This window comes from Schistocerca gregaria, chromosome 1 (genome assembly GCF_023897955.1).
Source record: "Schistocerca gregaria isolate iqSchGreg1 chromosome 1, iqSchGreg1.2, whole genome shotgun sequence".
Taxonomy (NCBI): Eukaryota; Metazoa; Arthropoda; class Insecta; order Orthoptera; family Acrididae; genus Schistocerca; species Schistocerca gregaria.
In genome coordinates, this window is record NC_064920.1 from 676,809,209 (window position 1) to 676,825,455 (window position 16,247).

Genomic DNA, 16,247 nt, shown 5'->3' on the forward strand with positions numbered 1-16,247 from the left:
AGCAGGGATAAGACGGCTTGTGAACACACACGTCTCAACACGGACTGCTGCAATCTGCTTGTTAGCAGTGGGACTATGAGCACACACACCTCTAGCCCGTCTTCCACTCACGCTACTGCATCCACGTGCACGGCTCGACTCGTGACGGCAAACGATCACTTGTAGGACTGAATGGCTAACGAAAACAAATACACACACACCCATGCCCGAGGACGCGAACCTCCGACAGGGGTAGCCGCGCGAGCCGTGGCAAGGCGCCCAAGACTGCACGGCTATCCCGTGCGGCAGCGCTGTGAAGTAGAGTGCATTCGCACAAGACATACTGGTCACACCTCAGGACGCTAACCAGCGCGCAAAATGTGCAGAATGCTTTTAGACCTCTTTCTTAACCGTTCTTTTGCCGTTCTTGCAACAGGAAGGTGATGTGTTGCTCCAATAGGATAACGCTTGCCTACATGCTGTTGTTGTTGTTTTCAGTCCTGACACTGGTTTGATGCAGCTCCCCATGCTACTCCATCCTGTGCAAGCTTCTTCATCTCCCAGTACTTACTGCAACCTACATCCTTCTGAATCTGCTTAGTGTATTCATCTCTTGGTCTCCATCTACGATTTTTACCCTCCACGCTGCCCTCCAATGCTAAATTTGTGATCCCTTGATGCCTCTGAACATGTCCTACCAACCGGTCCCTTCTTCTTGTCAAGTTGTGCCACAGACTTCTCTTCTCCCCAATTCTATTCAATACCTCCTCATTAGTTATGTGATCTACCCATCTCATCTTCAGCATTCTTCTGAAACACCAAATTTCGAAAGCTTCTATTCTCTTCTTGTCCAAACTATTTATCGTCCATGTTTAACTTCCATACATGGCTACACTCCATACAAATGCTTTCAGAAACGACTTCCTAACACTTAAATCTATATTCCATGTTATTTTTTTTTCTATTTTCAAAAAAAAAAGAAAATAATTCTTTATTTCCAGAAAAAACGTTAATTATACATCTAGCCTACTGCCTTATGTGATTAGTGGGCAAAAATAGTGATACAGAGGTATAAGTTGCAGCTAATTCTAAGTCATATTTTAGTAACTAGTTAGTAGGTAAGCTATGAGGAGAAAGCAATGAGCAAAAATAATGTGTTAATTTACTACAAGCAGGTAACCTAAATATAGACTAGTTACTAAGTCCTACAGCGTTACAAATGTGTCAGATGAATAATATAAACCTACTATAGAGCCTTGCTCATTGAGCTAACCCCAATGAGCTTGCCCCTGACACTGGGCAGGCCAAGATGTTGATCGCTGCAGGTTTCTAAGGATAATGTTTAAAAACTAAGTCCTACAACTAACTTATCCTAAGGTCAAATCAGGTGCGTTATCCAAATCAGTAAGGCTGCACCACACTTCCCCAAAATCCCGTGGCGCAGCGGATTCAAGACTGAGGAAGTCGGCCTTTCCGCGCCCAGGTGGTTTGGGAGTAGGGTACCAGACTCTATTAGTGTTTAGGTAGGTCTCTTGTAGGTGCTAATTTAATTCTCTCAAATAGTCCTTTAAGACTTTCTGTGATACCGCGTTAGCCAGTTCATTAATGGTCTGAAAAGTGTCGCGTTGTCTGAACAGTCTATATGTGTCATTATGCGGTAGTTGGTCACGTAATACTGAGGCCACATCATTGAAAAGAGGGCACTCGTAGACTACATGGTCAGGAGTACCCTCCGGAACACCACAGTCACACGCAGGTGTCGCCTTTTCCCCGAATCGACATAAGTATGTCGAGTAGGGTCCATGTCCAGTGAGAAAGTGGATTAGTCCCCGGGTTGGTTCGAAATATGACATTCCCATCATTCGACGCCCTGTTTCTTCGCTTTCCCACGAGTGTTGCCATAGCAGATCCCTTTTTTTGCTTAATCTCAACTTTATTCTCAGTCCTGCTGCCTAGAATTTCCTCAGTTTTCTCCAAATTCCCCTTCTTTGCCCAGTACCAAGCTGCCTGCTCTCGAATTTTGATATCCAAGGGGCAGAGCTCCATTATGACTAACAGGGCTCCTCCCGGTGTAGTCCTGTATGCTCCCACTGATCTCAAAATCATGTTTCTCTGCACTCTCCTCACTGTTATGGCGGGCACCACCCTCGTGAGCCTGTGTGCCCAGACTCCTGAGCCATAACCCACTATAGATGTGAGTGATTGTGATAAAGTTTGATGAGATGTGGTGGGAGATGAAATCGTTTGTGTCCAATGGAGATGAGTTTATTGAGTACTTGTAGGGCTCTTTGAGTTACGGTTTCGATGTGCCTGCCGAAGGACCATCTTTCATCAATGATGATACCGAAATGGTTCAAATGGCTCTGAGCACTATGGGACTCAACTGCTGAGGTCATCAGTCCCCTAGAACTTAGAACTACTTAAACCTAACTAACCTAAGGACATCACACACATCCATGCCCAAGGCAGGATTCGAACCTGCGACCGTAGCAGTCGCACGGTTCCGGACTGCGCGCCTAGAACCGCGAGACCACCGCGGCCGGCGATGATACCGAGATAGCGAGTCTCACGTCGCCTGAGAACTGGTGAGCCGTCTATCCTGACAGTTGGATTGCGAACTAATTGTCCCTTTAGAAGAAGGTATGTGGACTTGGCTGGTGAAATTTTCATCTTTGTGTTACGGCACCAAAGTTGTAGTATTTCTATTGCTCTTTCAATCTTGGGCTCTATGTCTTCTCGGCTACGGCCGCCGACCAGTAGGAGGAGGTCATCTCCGTAGGCTATCACCTCTAGCACTTCATCACCTTGCTGAAGTTTGTCTAGTAAGGGGTCCATGTGGATGTCCCAAAACAGGGGACCCAGTACAGAGCCCTGGGGACATCCTTTAGTGATAGTGTTTCTTACTCTTGTGCTAGTGGATGATAGCCAGACCTCCCGATATTCGCAATGGCTCCTCAGACACCCTTATAGCGGCCGTGGACACTCCTTCTCCCGTAAACAGGAGAAGAGCGAAGGCCACCACAGGTTGTCGAAAGCGCCACTTATGCCCACCATGATGCCAACAACGTACTTGTACGGGGTAGAGCCGCAAACCTCGGCCGCCAGGGCGATTGCATCAGATGCCGATCGCCCAGGCCTGAAGCCGAACTGCCTGCCGCTCATCCCGCACAGCACTCGGTGCGCAGCCAGTCTGTCAGCCAGTAGTCTCTCCAGAACCTTCCCAAGCAGATCAAGCAGGCACATAGGTCGGTAAGATTTTGTTTCTGCTGGGTCTTTGTGAGCTCCTTTCTTGATAATTACAACATTTGCCCTCTTACAGATTCGAGGGAACTTTTTCTGCCTAAGGCATTCTTTGTACAGGTGAGTTAGAGGGGCGACTATCTGGGGGGCCAGGAATTGCACCACCTCCGCCACAATGCCGTCTGGCCCAGGAGCTTTCCCTCTCTTCAGGGAGTTTATATGGGCAGCTACCTCTTCTTCAGAGAATGGATAAACTGCCGTATCATTTCCATATACGTTGTTGTTGTTCTCACGCAACTCTCGTTGTTCGTCTGTCTCTCCATCCGCAGTGTCGTCAGACAGTAGGGACCGGTGAAGGACCTCAGCAGTTTCCTGCCAAGACTCTGTCATCCCGTCCCCATGCCTGACGGTTGAGAGCTCTATCGGAGAGCGGATTTTTTCTCGGACAAGCTTGTAGTGGGCTCCCCATGGGTCTAAAGCTAGTTGGTTCAGAACAAAGTGTTCCCAACTTTTTGTTCTTACTTCACGTAGTTGTTTTTGGAAATTGTCTTTAGCTTCCCGGTAAAGCTGCAGCCATCTTTGTCTTTCTAGCCAGACGACACTGCGCTGGTATTGCCTCCTGAACCTTCTGACCGACCGGCGCATCTCCTCCAGTTCAGCTGACCATGGTGACGGAGAGGCCGCCATGGCCTTCCTCCTAGTAGGTACGGCGGCTTTGACCGCTCGAGTTATTACTGTCACCAGTTCCTCGGCTCTGTTGTCTACATCAATGTCCACGTGTCCGTCACCTTCTGATAATGGAGGAATGTCGCACTCCCTAGCAAGTCTTTCCCAGTCGTCTCTTTTGTAGTTGTATTGTACTTCCCACCCCATGGCCCAGCGGCACTCCTTGTCTCCAATACTGAAGGTGATGAGATTGTGATCACTGGTGGTGGCGTTCTCTACTACTTTCCACTGCTGGATGAGGTGCGCAGCATTAGGCGTAGCCAGGGTCACATCAATGTTTGTGCCTTGGCCACCTCCCGCCGCATAGGTCGGAGGGTTGCCTGGCTTGTTAGCCACCACCAGCTGCAAGGCCATGATGGCCTCTTCTGCCTTCTCTCCATTAGGGTCCCTGGTGCCACTGTACCATAGGGGGGATTTGGCATTTATATCTGCAGTTATAATTGCTTTTCGCCCCCGTAACGCCGTGATAGCTGTGGTGAGGTGTGCCAAGTGTCTCTCAATGTCATCACCGTATTGAAAATACATGTTGATAAGACAATTGCTCCTGATGGAGACTGCAGCTCCACGACGTTGCAGCGGCTAGTTGTGAACTGTGTTAGTACTGTGGCCCTTATAAGTTTATTGGTTATTATTATTGCCGATCTTGGGTCTTCCCCTCTGCTTACTACTTGCCAGGTCGCAGCTGTGAAAGCTATTTTCCCATTTAGGGAGTACGGCTCTTGCAAACAGACCACATCCTGTCTTCTCTCCTCCACTTCCTTACGTAACTCCTGCATCACTAGTCTGCTGTTGTGAGTGTTAAGTTGGCCAATGGTGATTTTCGTCATGTAGTTATCTATGGGAAGTACACTCCTGGAAATTGAAATAAGAACACCGTGAATTCATTGTCCCGGGAAGGGGAAACTTTATTGACACATTCCTGGGGTCAGATACATCACATGATCACACTCACAGAACCACAGGCACATAGACACAGGCAACAGAGCATGTACAATGTCGGCACTACTACAGTGTATATCCACCTTTCGCAGCAATGCAGGCTGCTATTCTCCCATGGAGACGATCGTAGAGATGCTGGATGTAGTCCTGTAGAACGGCTTGCCATGCCATTTCCACCTGGCGCCTCAGTTGGACCAGCGTTCGTGCTGGACGTGCAGACCGCGTGAGACGACGCTTCATCCAGTCCCAAACATGCTCATTAGGGGACAGATCCGGAGATCTTGCTGGCCAGGGTAGTTGACTTACACCTTCTAGAGCACGTTGGGTGGCACGGGATAAATGCGGACGTTCATTGTCCTGTTGGAACAGCAAGTTCCCTTGCCGGTCTAGGAATGGTAGAACGATGGGTTTGATGACGGTTTGGATGTACCGTGCACTATTCAGTGTCCCCTCGACGATCACCAGAGGTGTACGGCCAGTGTAGGAGATCGCTCCCCACACCATGATGCCGGGTGTTGGCCCTGTGTGCCTCGGTCGTAGGCAGTCCTGATTGTGGCGCTCACCTGCACGGCGCCAAAAACGCATACGACCATCATTGGCACCAAGGCAGAAGCGACTCTCATCGCTGAAGACGACACGTCTCCATTCGTCCCGTGCGTCGCTGCGGTCCGGTCCCAGGTCGACGGGCACGTGCACCTTCAGCCGACCACTGACGACAACATCGATGTACTGTGGAGACCTCACGCCCCACGTGTTGAGCAATTCGGCGGTACGTGGTCGAGATCTCCACAATTGTGGCAACGCGGTACAACCAAATAGTCACGTGTATTTATGGCGTGAAAGCCGATGTATAATTTGCCCAATGCAGTTACTTTTCTCCACATTTGAGCGGAGACCTCAGCGACGTGATGCACCACATCACGGTCCAGAGGCCCCGTTTTGAATCTCAGATTGAAATTTCCTTTAAATTGTTCATCTGTCACATCCTCAAATTTTTGTGCCTTTATAGCATTTTGCAGTTCCTCATTCGTCATAATCGTTGGTACATCATGTAAGATGATTAATGGGTTTCTTTTCCTTGGTGGCTCGCATTTGACCACCGAGTTTAGTTTGGCATTGTTTAGTAATTTTTCTTTGTCCTTTTCCGATGAAACTTCGACGATTACCGAATTTTTACTTGGTTTATCTTTGTTGATTCTGACTCTATCTTTTGCAGGATTTATGGTGGTAGTGAGCAGCTCCTGTATCTTTTTCACACTAGTGTCCTGACCAGGCAGGGTCCTTAGAAAGACCGTTGTGTCTGATCGTTTGGTGACTCTGGCAATGGTATCCTTGGTTGTTTGCGGTTTTGGTGGCGCTGGTGCGACCACTGCCGCCCAGGTCTTCACAGGTTGCATCCTTAATCTTTCATTTTCTTTTGTTAATCCTTCGACGCGGCCCTCAAGCTTGGCGTTAGCGATGGCCCACGCCACCATTTCATTTTTAATTATCGTTAATGCCGCCTGACTGACCTTCCCATTTTTGATGTTTTGCTCAAGGAGCAACGTGATCCTCGTGTGTCTTTGCAGCACGTTTTCATCAGTTGCCTGTCCCAACTCGTCCTGAGGAGCGGGTTTAGACATCAAGGAAGCTCGCGATGGCGCACTCGAATCACTCGTCTCTGGTGTCGCCATATTGAACGAGTGATAAAAGAGGGGTGGGAGCCGTCTCTTGCCCCGGACCGGCTCCTCTGGCATGGGGGGGGGGGGGGGGGGACTTCTGCAGCTCGCCCACCGACATCGCCCCTAGGTCAAGAACACTCCAGAGCTGCTGGGTTCAGCGCACCGTTTCCAGCGCACTGGTCCCCCTCGGCGACTCCGTCATCGGCGATTTCACGCGACGCACCCTGGCAACTGCACCCCGCACTCCGGAGAGGCGGATGCACCTCTCGCCCTTCGCCGCCTACTTGCCCGAGTTTCCACCTCTCGGCCAGGGACCCACTCCTACTCAGGTGGCGGGCCTGTCCCCCAGTCGTTCGGCGGTCTGGACCCATCTAACCTGGCCCAGACGATGTCACCACCTCCTGGGTTTGGCAGAACACGCCCCGGTTACCCAGGGGCGCGGCGAAGCACCCTTCCCGACACGCGCCGCGATCCCACGCCGACAAACGAGATCGCCGGCATGCAGAGCACCTGTTGGTCTGTGCCCTGCGAGTGGAAGGGACTGATGTTCGGTCCCTCGACACAGCTCCCACTGTGCCACGCACCCTTCGCTTTCGCATCGGGTTGGGTCGCAGCTCTTCCTTTTGTCGCAAGGCAGAAGCCAAGCTTAACATCTGGCACCACGGGAAGGCGGAAAGAGCCACTTGGGAAGCAGAGGCAATGAGAGACGCATCACTTCCCCTGTGAGGACTGCCGCGCCACGCACGACTGGAAGCGATATGCCCCAGTGCGAGCCTCCGTGCCTTACGGCGCGCCGGCAAAGGGCGCCGTCAAGCGACCGACCTCACGTCAAGTTAACAAACTTCTCTTCTTCAGAACCGCTTTCCTTGCCATTGACAGCCTACATTTTATATCCTCTTTAGGCCGGCCGCGGTGGTCTCGCGGTTCTAGGCGCTCAGTCCGGAACCTCGAGACTGCTACGGTCGCAGGTTCGAATCCTGCCTCGGGCATGGATGTGTGTTATGTCCTTAGGTTAGTTAGGTTTAAGTAGTTCTAAGTTCTAGGGGACTGATGACCACAGATGTTAAGTCCCATAGTGCTCAGAGACATATCCTCTTTACTTCGACCATCATCAGTTATTTTTCTCCCCAAATAGCAAAACTCCTTTACTACTTTAAGTGCCTTATTTCCTAATCCAATTCCCTCAGCATCGCCCGACTTAATTCGACTACATTCCATTATTCTTGTTTTGCTTTTGTTGATGTTCATCTTGTATCCTCCTTTCAAGACACTGTCCATTCCGTCCAACTGCTCTTCCAAGTCCTTTGCTGTCTCTGACAGGATTACAATGTCATCAGCGAATCTCAAAGTTTGAATTTCTTCTCCATGGGCATTAATACCTACTCCGAATTTTTCTTTTGTTTCCTTTACTGCTTGCTCGATATACAGATTGAATAACATCGGGGAGAGGCTACAACCCTGTCTCACTCCCTTCCCAACCGCTCCTTCCCTTTCATGCCCCTCAACTCTTATAACTACCATCCGGTTTCTGTACAAATTGTAAATAGTCATTCGCTCCCAGTATTTTACCCCTGCCACCTTTAGAATTTCAAAGGGAGTATTCCAGTCAACATTGTCAAAAGTTTTCTGTAAGTCTACCAATGCCAGAAACGTAGGTTTGCCTTTCCTTAATCTATTTTCTAAGATAAGTTGTAGGGTCAGTTTTGCCTCACGTGTTCCAACATTTCTGCCGAACCCAGACTGATCTTCACCGATGTCGGCTTCTACCGGTTTTTCCATTCGTCTGTAAAGAATTCGCGTTAGAATTTTGCAGCTGTGATTTATTAAACTGATAGTTCTGTAATTTTCACATCTGTCAACACCTGCTTTCTTTGGGATTGGAATTATTATAATCTTCTTGAAGTCTGATGGTATTTCGCCTGTTTCATACATCTTGCTCACCAGATGGTAGAGTTTTGTCAGGACTGGCTCTCCCAAGGCCGTCAGTAGTTCCAATGGAATGTTGTCTACTCCCGGGGCCTTGTTTCGATTCAGGTCTTTCAGCGCTCTGTCAAACTCTTCACGCAGTATCGCATCTCCCATTTCATCTTCATCTACATCCTCTTCCATTTCCATAATATTGTCCTCAAGTACATCGTCCTTGCATAGACCCTCTATATACTCCTTCCACCTTTCTGCTTTCCCTTCTTTGCTTAGAACTGGGTTTCCATCTAAGCTCTTGATATTCTCTTTTCTCTCCAAAGGTCTCTTTAATTTTCCTGTAGGCAGTATCTATCTTACACCTGGTAAGATAAGCCTCTACATCCTTACATTTATCTTCTAGCCATCCCTGCTTAGCTATTTTGCGCTTCCTGTCGATCTCATTTTTGTGACGTTTGTAAACCCTTTTGGCTGCTTCAGTTACTGCATTTTTATATTTTCTCCTTTCATCAATTAAATTCATTATTTCTTCTGTTACCCAAGGATTTCTACGAGCCCTCGCCTTTGTACCTATTTGATCCTCTGCTGCCTTCACTACTTCATCCCTCAGAGTTACCCATTCTTCTTCTACTGTATTTCTTTCGCCCTTTCCTGTCAATTGTTCCCTTATGCTCTCCCTGAAACTCTGTACAACCTCTCTCTTAGTCAGTTTATCCAGGTCCCATATCCTTAAATTCCAACATAGCAGTTTCTTCAGTTTCAATCTACAGTTCATAACCAATAGATTGTGGCCAGAGTCCACATCTGCCCCTGGAAATGTCTTACAATTTAAAACCTGGTTAATAAATCTCAGTCTTACCATTATATAAGCTATCTGAAACCTTCTTGTATCTCCGGGATTCTTCCATGTATACAACCTTCTTTTATGAACCTTGAACCAAGTGTTAGCTAAGATTAAGTTATGCTCTGTGCAAAATTGTACCAGATGGCTTCCTTTTTCATTGCTCTCTCCCAATCCATATTCACCCACTATGTTTCCTTCTCTCCCTTTTCCTACTCTCGAACTCCAGTCCCCCATGACTATTACATTTTCGTCCCCCTTCATTACCTGAATAATTTCTTTTATCTCAACATACATTTCATCAATTTCTTCATCATCTGCAGAGCTAGTTGGCATATAAACTTGTACTACTGTAGTAGGCGTGGGCTTCGTGTCTATCTTGGCCACAATAATGCGTTCACTATGCTGTTGATAGTAGCTTACCCGCATTCCTATTTTTTTTATCCATGATTAAACCTAGTCCTGCATTACCCCTATTTGATTTTGTGTTTATAACCCTGTATTCACCTGACCAGAAGTCTTGTTCCTCCTGCCACCGAACTTCACTAATTCCCACTATATCTAACTTTAGCCTATCAATTTCCCTTATTAAATTTTCTAACCTTTTCTTTCTCCTAATAACGACATCCTCTTGAGTAGTCCCCGCCCGGAGATCCGAATGGGGGACTATTTTACCTCCGGAATATTTTATCCAAGAGGACGCCATCATCATTTAACCGTACAGTAAAGCTGCATGCCCTCGGGAAAAATTACGGCTGTAGTTTCCCTTGCTTTCAGCCGTTCGCAGTACCAGCACAGCAAGGCCGTTTTGGTTAGTGTTGCAAGGCCGGATCAGTCGATCATCCAGACTGCTGTCCCTGAAACTACTGAAAAGGCTGCTGCCCCTTTTCAGGAACCACACGTTTGTCTGGCGTCTCAACAGATACCCCTCCATTGTGGTTGCACCTACGGTACGGCCATTTGTATCGCTGAGGCACGCAAGCCTCCCCACCAACGGCAAGGTCCATGGTTCATACATACATACTGCATGTGAAACTCAACGCGATGTGCAAGACGTGCAGCAGCTTCCATGGCCAGCACAATTTCTAGACGAACAATTCTTATAGAACTACGTGAACAGGTCAAGCAGGCGTGGCTTATCACATCCCAGGAAGTATTCACCATCAGTACGATCGGCTGGGTGTCAGAATCAGCGCCTGCCTTGCCACCTGTAGAGGCTACGCAGCGTGGTATTTCAGCATGGGTCGACACCTTGTACGTCAGAGCCGTTTGCGCTATTTATCTGTAATTGGAATTGTTTCGTGTACTTCATATGCACTTTTTCAGTGGAAGTGAATTGGAAACCTCTAAAAGGGCATACTAATTTATTTTCCGGCAGTGTATAGAGGGGATCGCATATAGATCACCAGTGTAACCAATCTTGAGTACTTCTCGAGTGTTTGGGATCCCCTTCAGGTCGGAGTAAACGAAAACATCGAAGTAGCTCACAGGCTTGGAGCTAAATTCGTTACCGATAGGTTGGATAAACACGCGAGTTTTATGGAAATGCTCTGTGAAATGGAATGGGAATTCTCTGAAGGAAACCGACATTCCTTTCGCGAAATACTTACTGGAAAATTTAGATAACCGCACTTGTGGCTGACTTCAGGACGATTCTACTGCCTCCTACGTAAGGATCACGAATACAAGAGAAATTACAGCTTCTACGACGAAGTGTATAGAGTCGTTTTTCCCTCGCTCCATTTGTGGGTGGAACTGGAAAGGAAATGAATAGTAGTTGCTCAAGGTATTCTTCGCAACGTGCCGCCGGCGAATTATTTATGTAGAAGTAAAAATTTTATAAAGATAAGACGAAGCTCGTGTGGCTAATGAAAGTGAGTGGGTATGAGTAGTATACTTTTTCTATTGGGGCGTGTGAATGTTTCTTTTTTGCTTAAATTGATTGCTGATCTCTTGTTTCTGTAATTTTTGGTATATTTCGTACCATGTACTAGCTCTGTGTATATATATTTTAGGTCTGAAGATGGTAAACTGAAATTTATGTCCTGACTTGTAAATATTTTTTGGTGTGTAGCTGGAATAAGAAATATATAGAAATGTCATATTTCATAGTAACTGACTGGAAGTCTTCAAAAGTGATATCTGGGGTTCCCAAGAAAGTATTATAGGCCATGTCAAGTTCTTAATCTGTATAAGCGGTTAAGGAAACAATCTCAGCATTCTTTCCAGATTGTTTGTAGATCATGGTGTCGTTTACTGTCTAGGAAAGTCATTCGAAGATAAAAACCAATCGCAGAATTATTCATAAACGTATCCGTATGGTGCGAAAAGTGGTATTTGTCTCTCAGCGATAAAATGTGAGAATTATTTCACATGATCGAACCAGAATAAATAATTTAAAGTTTGTGCTGCACGAACTACCCAAGAGTTAGCATTATTGCCTAGGAAACAAGGAGACCCGGGTTCGAGTCCCGGCGGTGGCACAAATTTTAATTCATTTCTTTTGCTTCGATCATTGTCGTAGATAATGAAGAGATGTCTCAGAGAAACATTTAATCATAACATCTTTAACATGAGTATGAAGTAACATATGTTAAATTTCGGGTTGGAAATTTTAATTTTGTCGGGTCAGTACATAGGGAGTACTATTAAGAACAACTGAAATTAGAAACATCACTTCAAAGGGTGTTGTGGGGAAGGCGAACCAAAAACTGCGTTTTATGGCAGACCACTTAGAACACACAACAAATCTACTACACAGACTGCCTGCGTGATATGGCATCGTTACCGGATAGGGTTGACGGAGAACATGGAAAGAGTTCAAAGTAGGGCAATCTGATGTGAATATGATACTCATCCTCCTATGTGGAAGTGAAGTTGGTAGGTTACGAGAATGGCTCTCGTCACATTGTCGCGGTATTTCAACACCAGCTCCCGGATAGAGACCTGAAGCTTCTCACCAACTAACAATCTTAGCACATTGCCACGTCTGTGCTGCTCGAACGATAATGCACCACCTGTTTCATCCGTACTCCCACGCCTAAAAATGAAAATTCCAATACCTATGGATTCCGATAAAGCGATAGAAGTGCACCACGGCAGCTGAAGGCACATTCGTAAAATGGTTTCAAGAAGGGTTTGGGTCTTCACATGGAATGTTACCACTAACCTTTAAATATACACTCCTGGAAATGGAAAAAAAGAACACATTGACACCGGTGTGTCAGACCCACCATGCTTGCTCCGGACACTGCGAGAGGGCTGTACAAGCAATGATCACACGCACGGCACAGCGGACACACCAGGAACCGAGGTGTTGGCCGTCGAATGGCACTAGCTGCGCAGCATTTGTGCACCGCCGCCGTCAGTGTCAGCCAGTTTGCCGTGGCATACGGAGCTCCATCGCAGTCTTTAACACTGGTAGCATGCCGCGACAGCGTGGACGTGAACCGTATGTGCAGTTGACGGACTTTGAGCGAGGGCGTATAGTGGGCATGCGGGAACCCGGTTGGACGTACCGCCGAATTGCTCAACACGTGGGGCGTGAGGTCTCCACAGTACATCGATGTTGTCACCAGTGGTCGGCGGAAGGTGCACGTGCCCGTCGACCTGGGACCGGACCACAGCGACGCACGGATTCACGCCAAGACCGTAGGATCCTACGAAGTGCCGTAGGGGACCGCACCGCCACTTCCCAGCAAATTAGGAACACTGTTGCTCCTGTGGTATCGGTGAGGACCATTCGCAACCGTCTCCATGAAGCTGGGCTACGGTCCCGCACACCGTTAGGCCGTCTTCCGCTCACGCCCCAACATCGTGCACCCCGCCTCCAGTGGTGTCGCGACAGGCGTGAATGGAGGGACGAATGGAGACGTGTCGTCTTCAGCGATGAGAGTAGCTTCTGCCTTGGTGCCAATGATGGTCGTATGCGTGTTTGGCGCCGTGCAGGTGAGCGCCACAATCAGGACTGCATACGACCGAGGCACACAGGGCCAACACCCGGCATCATGGTGTGGGGAGCGATCTCCTACACTGGCCGTACACCTCTGGTGATCGTCGAGGGGACACTGAATAGTGCACGGTACATCCAAACCGTCATCGAACCCATCGTTCTACCATTCCTAGACCGGCAAGGGAACTTGCTGTTCCAACAGGACAATGCACGTCCGCATGTATCCCGTGCCACCCAACGTGCTCTAGAAGGTGTAAGTCAACTACCCTGGCCAGCAAGATCTCCGGATCTGTCCCCCATTGAGCATGTTTGGGACTGGATGAAGCGTCGTCTCACGCGGTCTGCACGTCCAGCACGAACGCTGGTCCAACTGAGGCGCCAGGTGGAAATGGCATGGCAAGCCGTTCCACAGGACTACATCCAGCATCTCTACGATCGTCTCCATGGGTGAATAGCAGCCTGCATTGCTGCGAAAGGTGGATATACACTGTACTAGTGCCGAAATTGTGCATGCTCTGTTGCCTGTGTCTATGGGCCTGTGGTTCTGTCAGTGTGATCATGTGATGTATCTGACCCCAGGAATGTGTCAATAAAGTTTCCCCTTCCTGGGACAATGAATTCACGGTGTTCTTATTTCAATTTCCAGGAGTGTATTTAGACGGGGCTCCCGCCCTCTATGTACAGGACTGATCGTGGAAGACCCACGGAAAGCGTTACTGATCAGCAACGAGATCCTGAGTCCAAACGCTCCTCTTTAGCATCATGCTATCTGGATAACAGCTCAAAAGCAATAAAACTGTTGATTGTAGAAGTGTTGAAAGTGCTTTTTTTCGTGTTACGTGGAAATATCTGTTCTTTATTTTCATTATCGTGTATATTTCCTTTACTTATATATGCTGCACCTCTGATCCAGTACCGTTGGAATTGCTTCAACCATTACTGTTTCTCTTTCACAGATACCTCGATTTCTTAGAAAACTTGATGAATCCAGTTCCTCTGGCGCAGTTTCTCCTTTGCGTGGGCGGCATTTGTCTCACATTGTACCAAATAACATTCGTAAGTATAAAGTTATACTGTATCTCATTGACAGTCTTACCGAAAGAATCTCGTGTGCACTGAGTATTCTACGTAGGCTGTCACTGATTACTGGAGAAATTACCTTCTATCGTCGGTTTTAAATCTCATCACAATCAGCTACTGTCATTTGGAACTTACACTAGAGTTGACTTCTTAATAAACGAAGTACATGAGTTACATCTTCACTTTTGCATTATTGCACATTCTATGGAGCCTGGGGGTGGCAGGCCTCTATGGTGGCAGGTGGAACTGGGTTGGCAGAGGTCAGGAGGCCAGCAAATCACTGCCCTATATACGGTTCCAGTGGAGCAGTGAGTGTATGCCTGGTAATCGTCCCGTATCGTCATGAAAACATCATTGTTAGAACATTCATTTATTGCTCAGCAGACTACAGCGGTTGGAATGGTGGTTGCAGAAGTCAAATCGGCCAAGTCATAAACTGTATATGGTTGGTGAAGAGGTGCGGTCGTTAGCAATTGGCTCGGCAGCTTGTGGTATCGCACGGCCAGTGAAACGTTGACGGCAGCGACAGTAAGGTCGCTGACTCCAGCATCTCGAGGCAGCCATCATGGCTATCACACTATCACATAGACTAGAGGCAGCCTGATTGTTCAGCGGCATGCAGGACCACATCACAGAACCAGCGCGGGTGAGACGGCTGGCAGCAGCAGTGCCTACTCATGTAATCAGTGGTTTACAGTAAGGAGTTTGCCTAAACAGGCAATGATGGCTGAGTGGCTGCACGGTCCTGGCCTCGAGTTGTAGTTGTACACGTCCAGGGTAATAAACCGGCAGCAGCTGAGTTAGACCCGCAGATGGCCCGCAGGTTGTTGTGCACTCTGCCCACTGCATCAGACTTAGTGCGAACAGCAGGGCTGCAGTTGGCAGCGGCAGAGCCTGGAGGTGATGACATGTTGATGATCCATGTAGACTTGTAGACTCGTAGACTGAAATAGCTGATAGCCAGAGAGAGTAGGGGTCCTTTGTACTAAATTATCGGTTCCTATCACGGAAGTCATAACAGAGGCACGGCTCACTCGTAAATGGAGTTGTAAAATTACATTGACCTGTGGCATTAAACATTTAGCAGGAAAAGTGAGTAACTACGGTTTGGTAAACAATATCATGTATACAGCAGAAGCATTAGAAACTACATTAATTCTGGGTAAACTTCATGGTACACTCTGTACATTTGCACATTCAACACAGTCCATATTCTTGAGCTGGCACCTGTATGTCTGACTTATAATTGAATTTCCACTTTTTGTAAAAAAATGGACAATACTGACGAAGTCCGTTGTGATCAGCTGTCGAAGTAGGTCTGTCACAGACGTAGGATGGGGAATTCCTACTCTGATCAAGGCCTTAAGAAACTTTCGGCGTTGTTTTTCATAGCTTCTACACCCTAGTATCACATGGTTGAAGTCTGCAGTCTCAGTTGGGTGGAGTTCGCAGTATAGAGATGGCTGAACTTTCGTCCTATAAAGATATGAAGGGTAACAGCCTTGACCCAGCCGGATGCGCGTTATAGTAGTGGTATGACATCTAGATGATTTGTGACAATCAGGTTTTTCGCGGAATACTCGGCTGTATTGCAGCATAGTGCCTTCCTTTGAACTCCCACGTCTTCGACCCTTCTTAATGAATCTTTTTCTTTACGCCAGCAGCAAAGCCTATATGTGGCAGGCAGGTACAGTAAGGCTGGCCATCACTCACACTTTGCTTCGCTAGGTGGTCCGCCATCTCGTTCCACGAGGTACCAGTGTGTCCCTTGTCCGCCTGCTTACCTGGGTGGTAATGTGCTCGCCTCCCATGCAAGCGGGCCCAGGTTCGATTCCCGACCGGTTGGAGATTTTCTGCGCTCGGAGACTGGGTTTTGTATTGTCTTCATCACCATTTCATCCTCATCACC

General features: G+C 47.7%; 1 protein-coding gene across 1 annotated transcript in view; it reads left to right on the top strand.

Annotated features, from left to right (window-relative positions):
- Positions 1-16,247, top strand: part of LOC126301749 (odorant receptor Or2-like) — a 127,293-nt gene that overhangs the window by 70,224 nt on the left and 40,822 nt on the right. Inside the window, exon 3 of the mRNA XM_049991718.1 lies at positions 14,215-14,314. Coding sequence (XP_049847675.1) covers positions 14,215-14,314 — 100 coding nt within the window. The remainder of the gene's footprint in view (positions 1-14,214; positions 14,315-16,247) is intronic.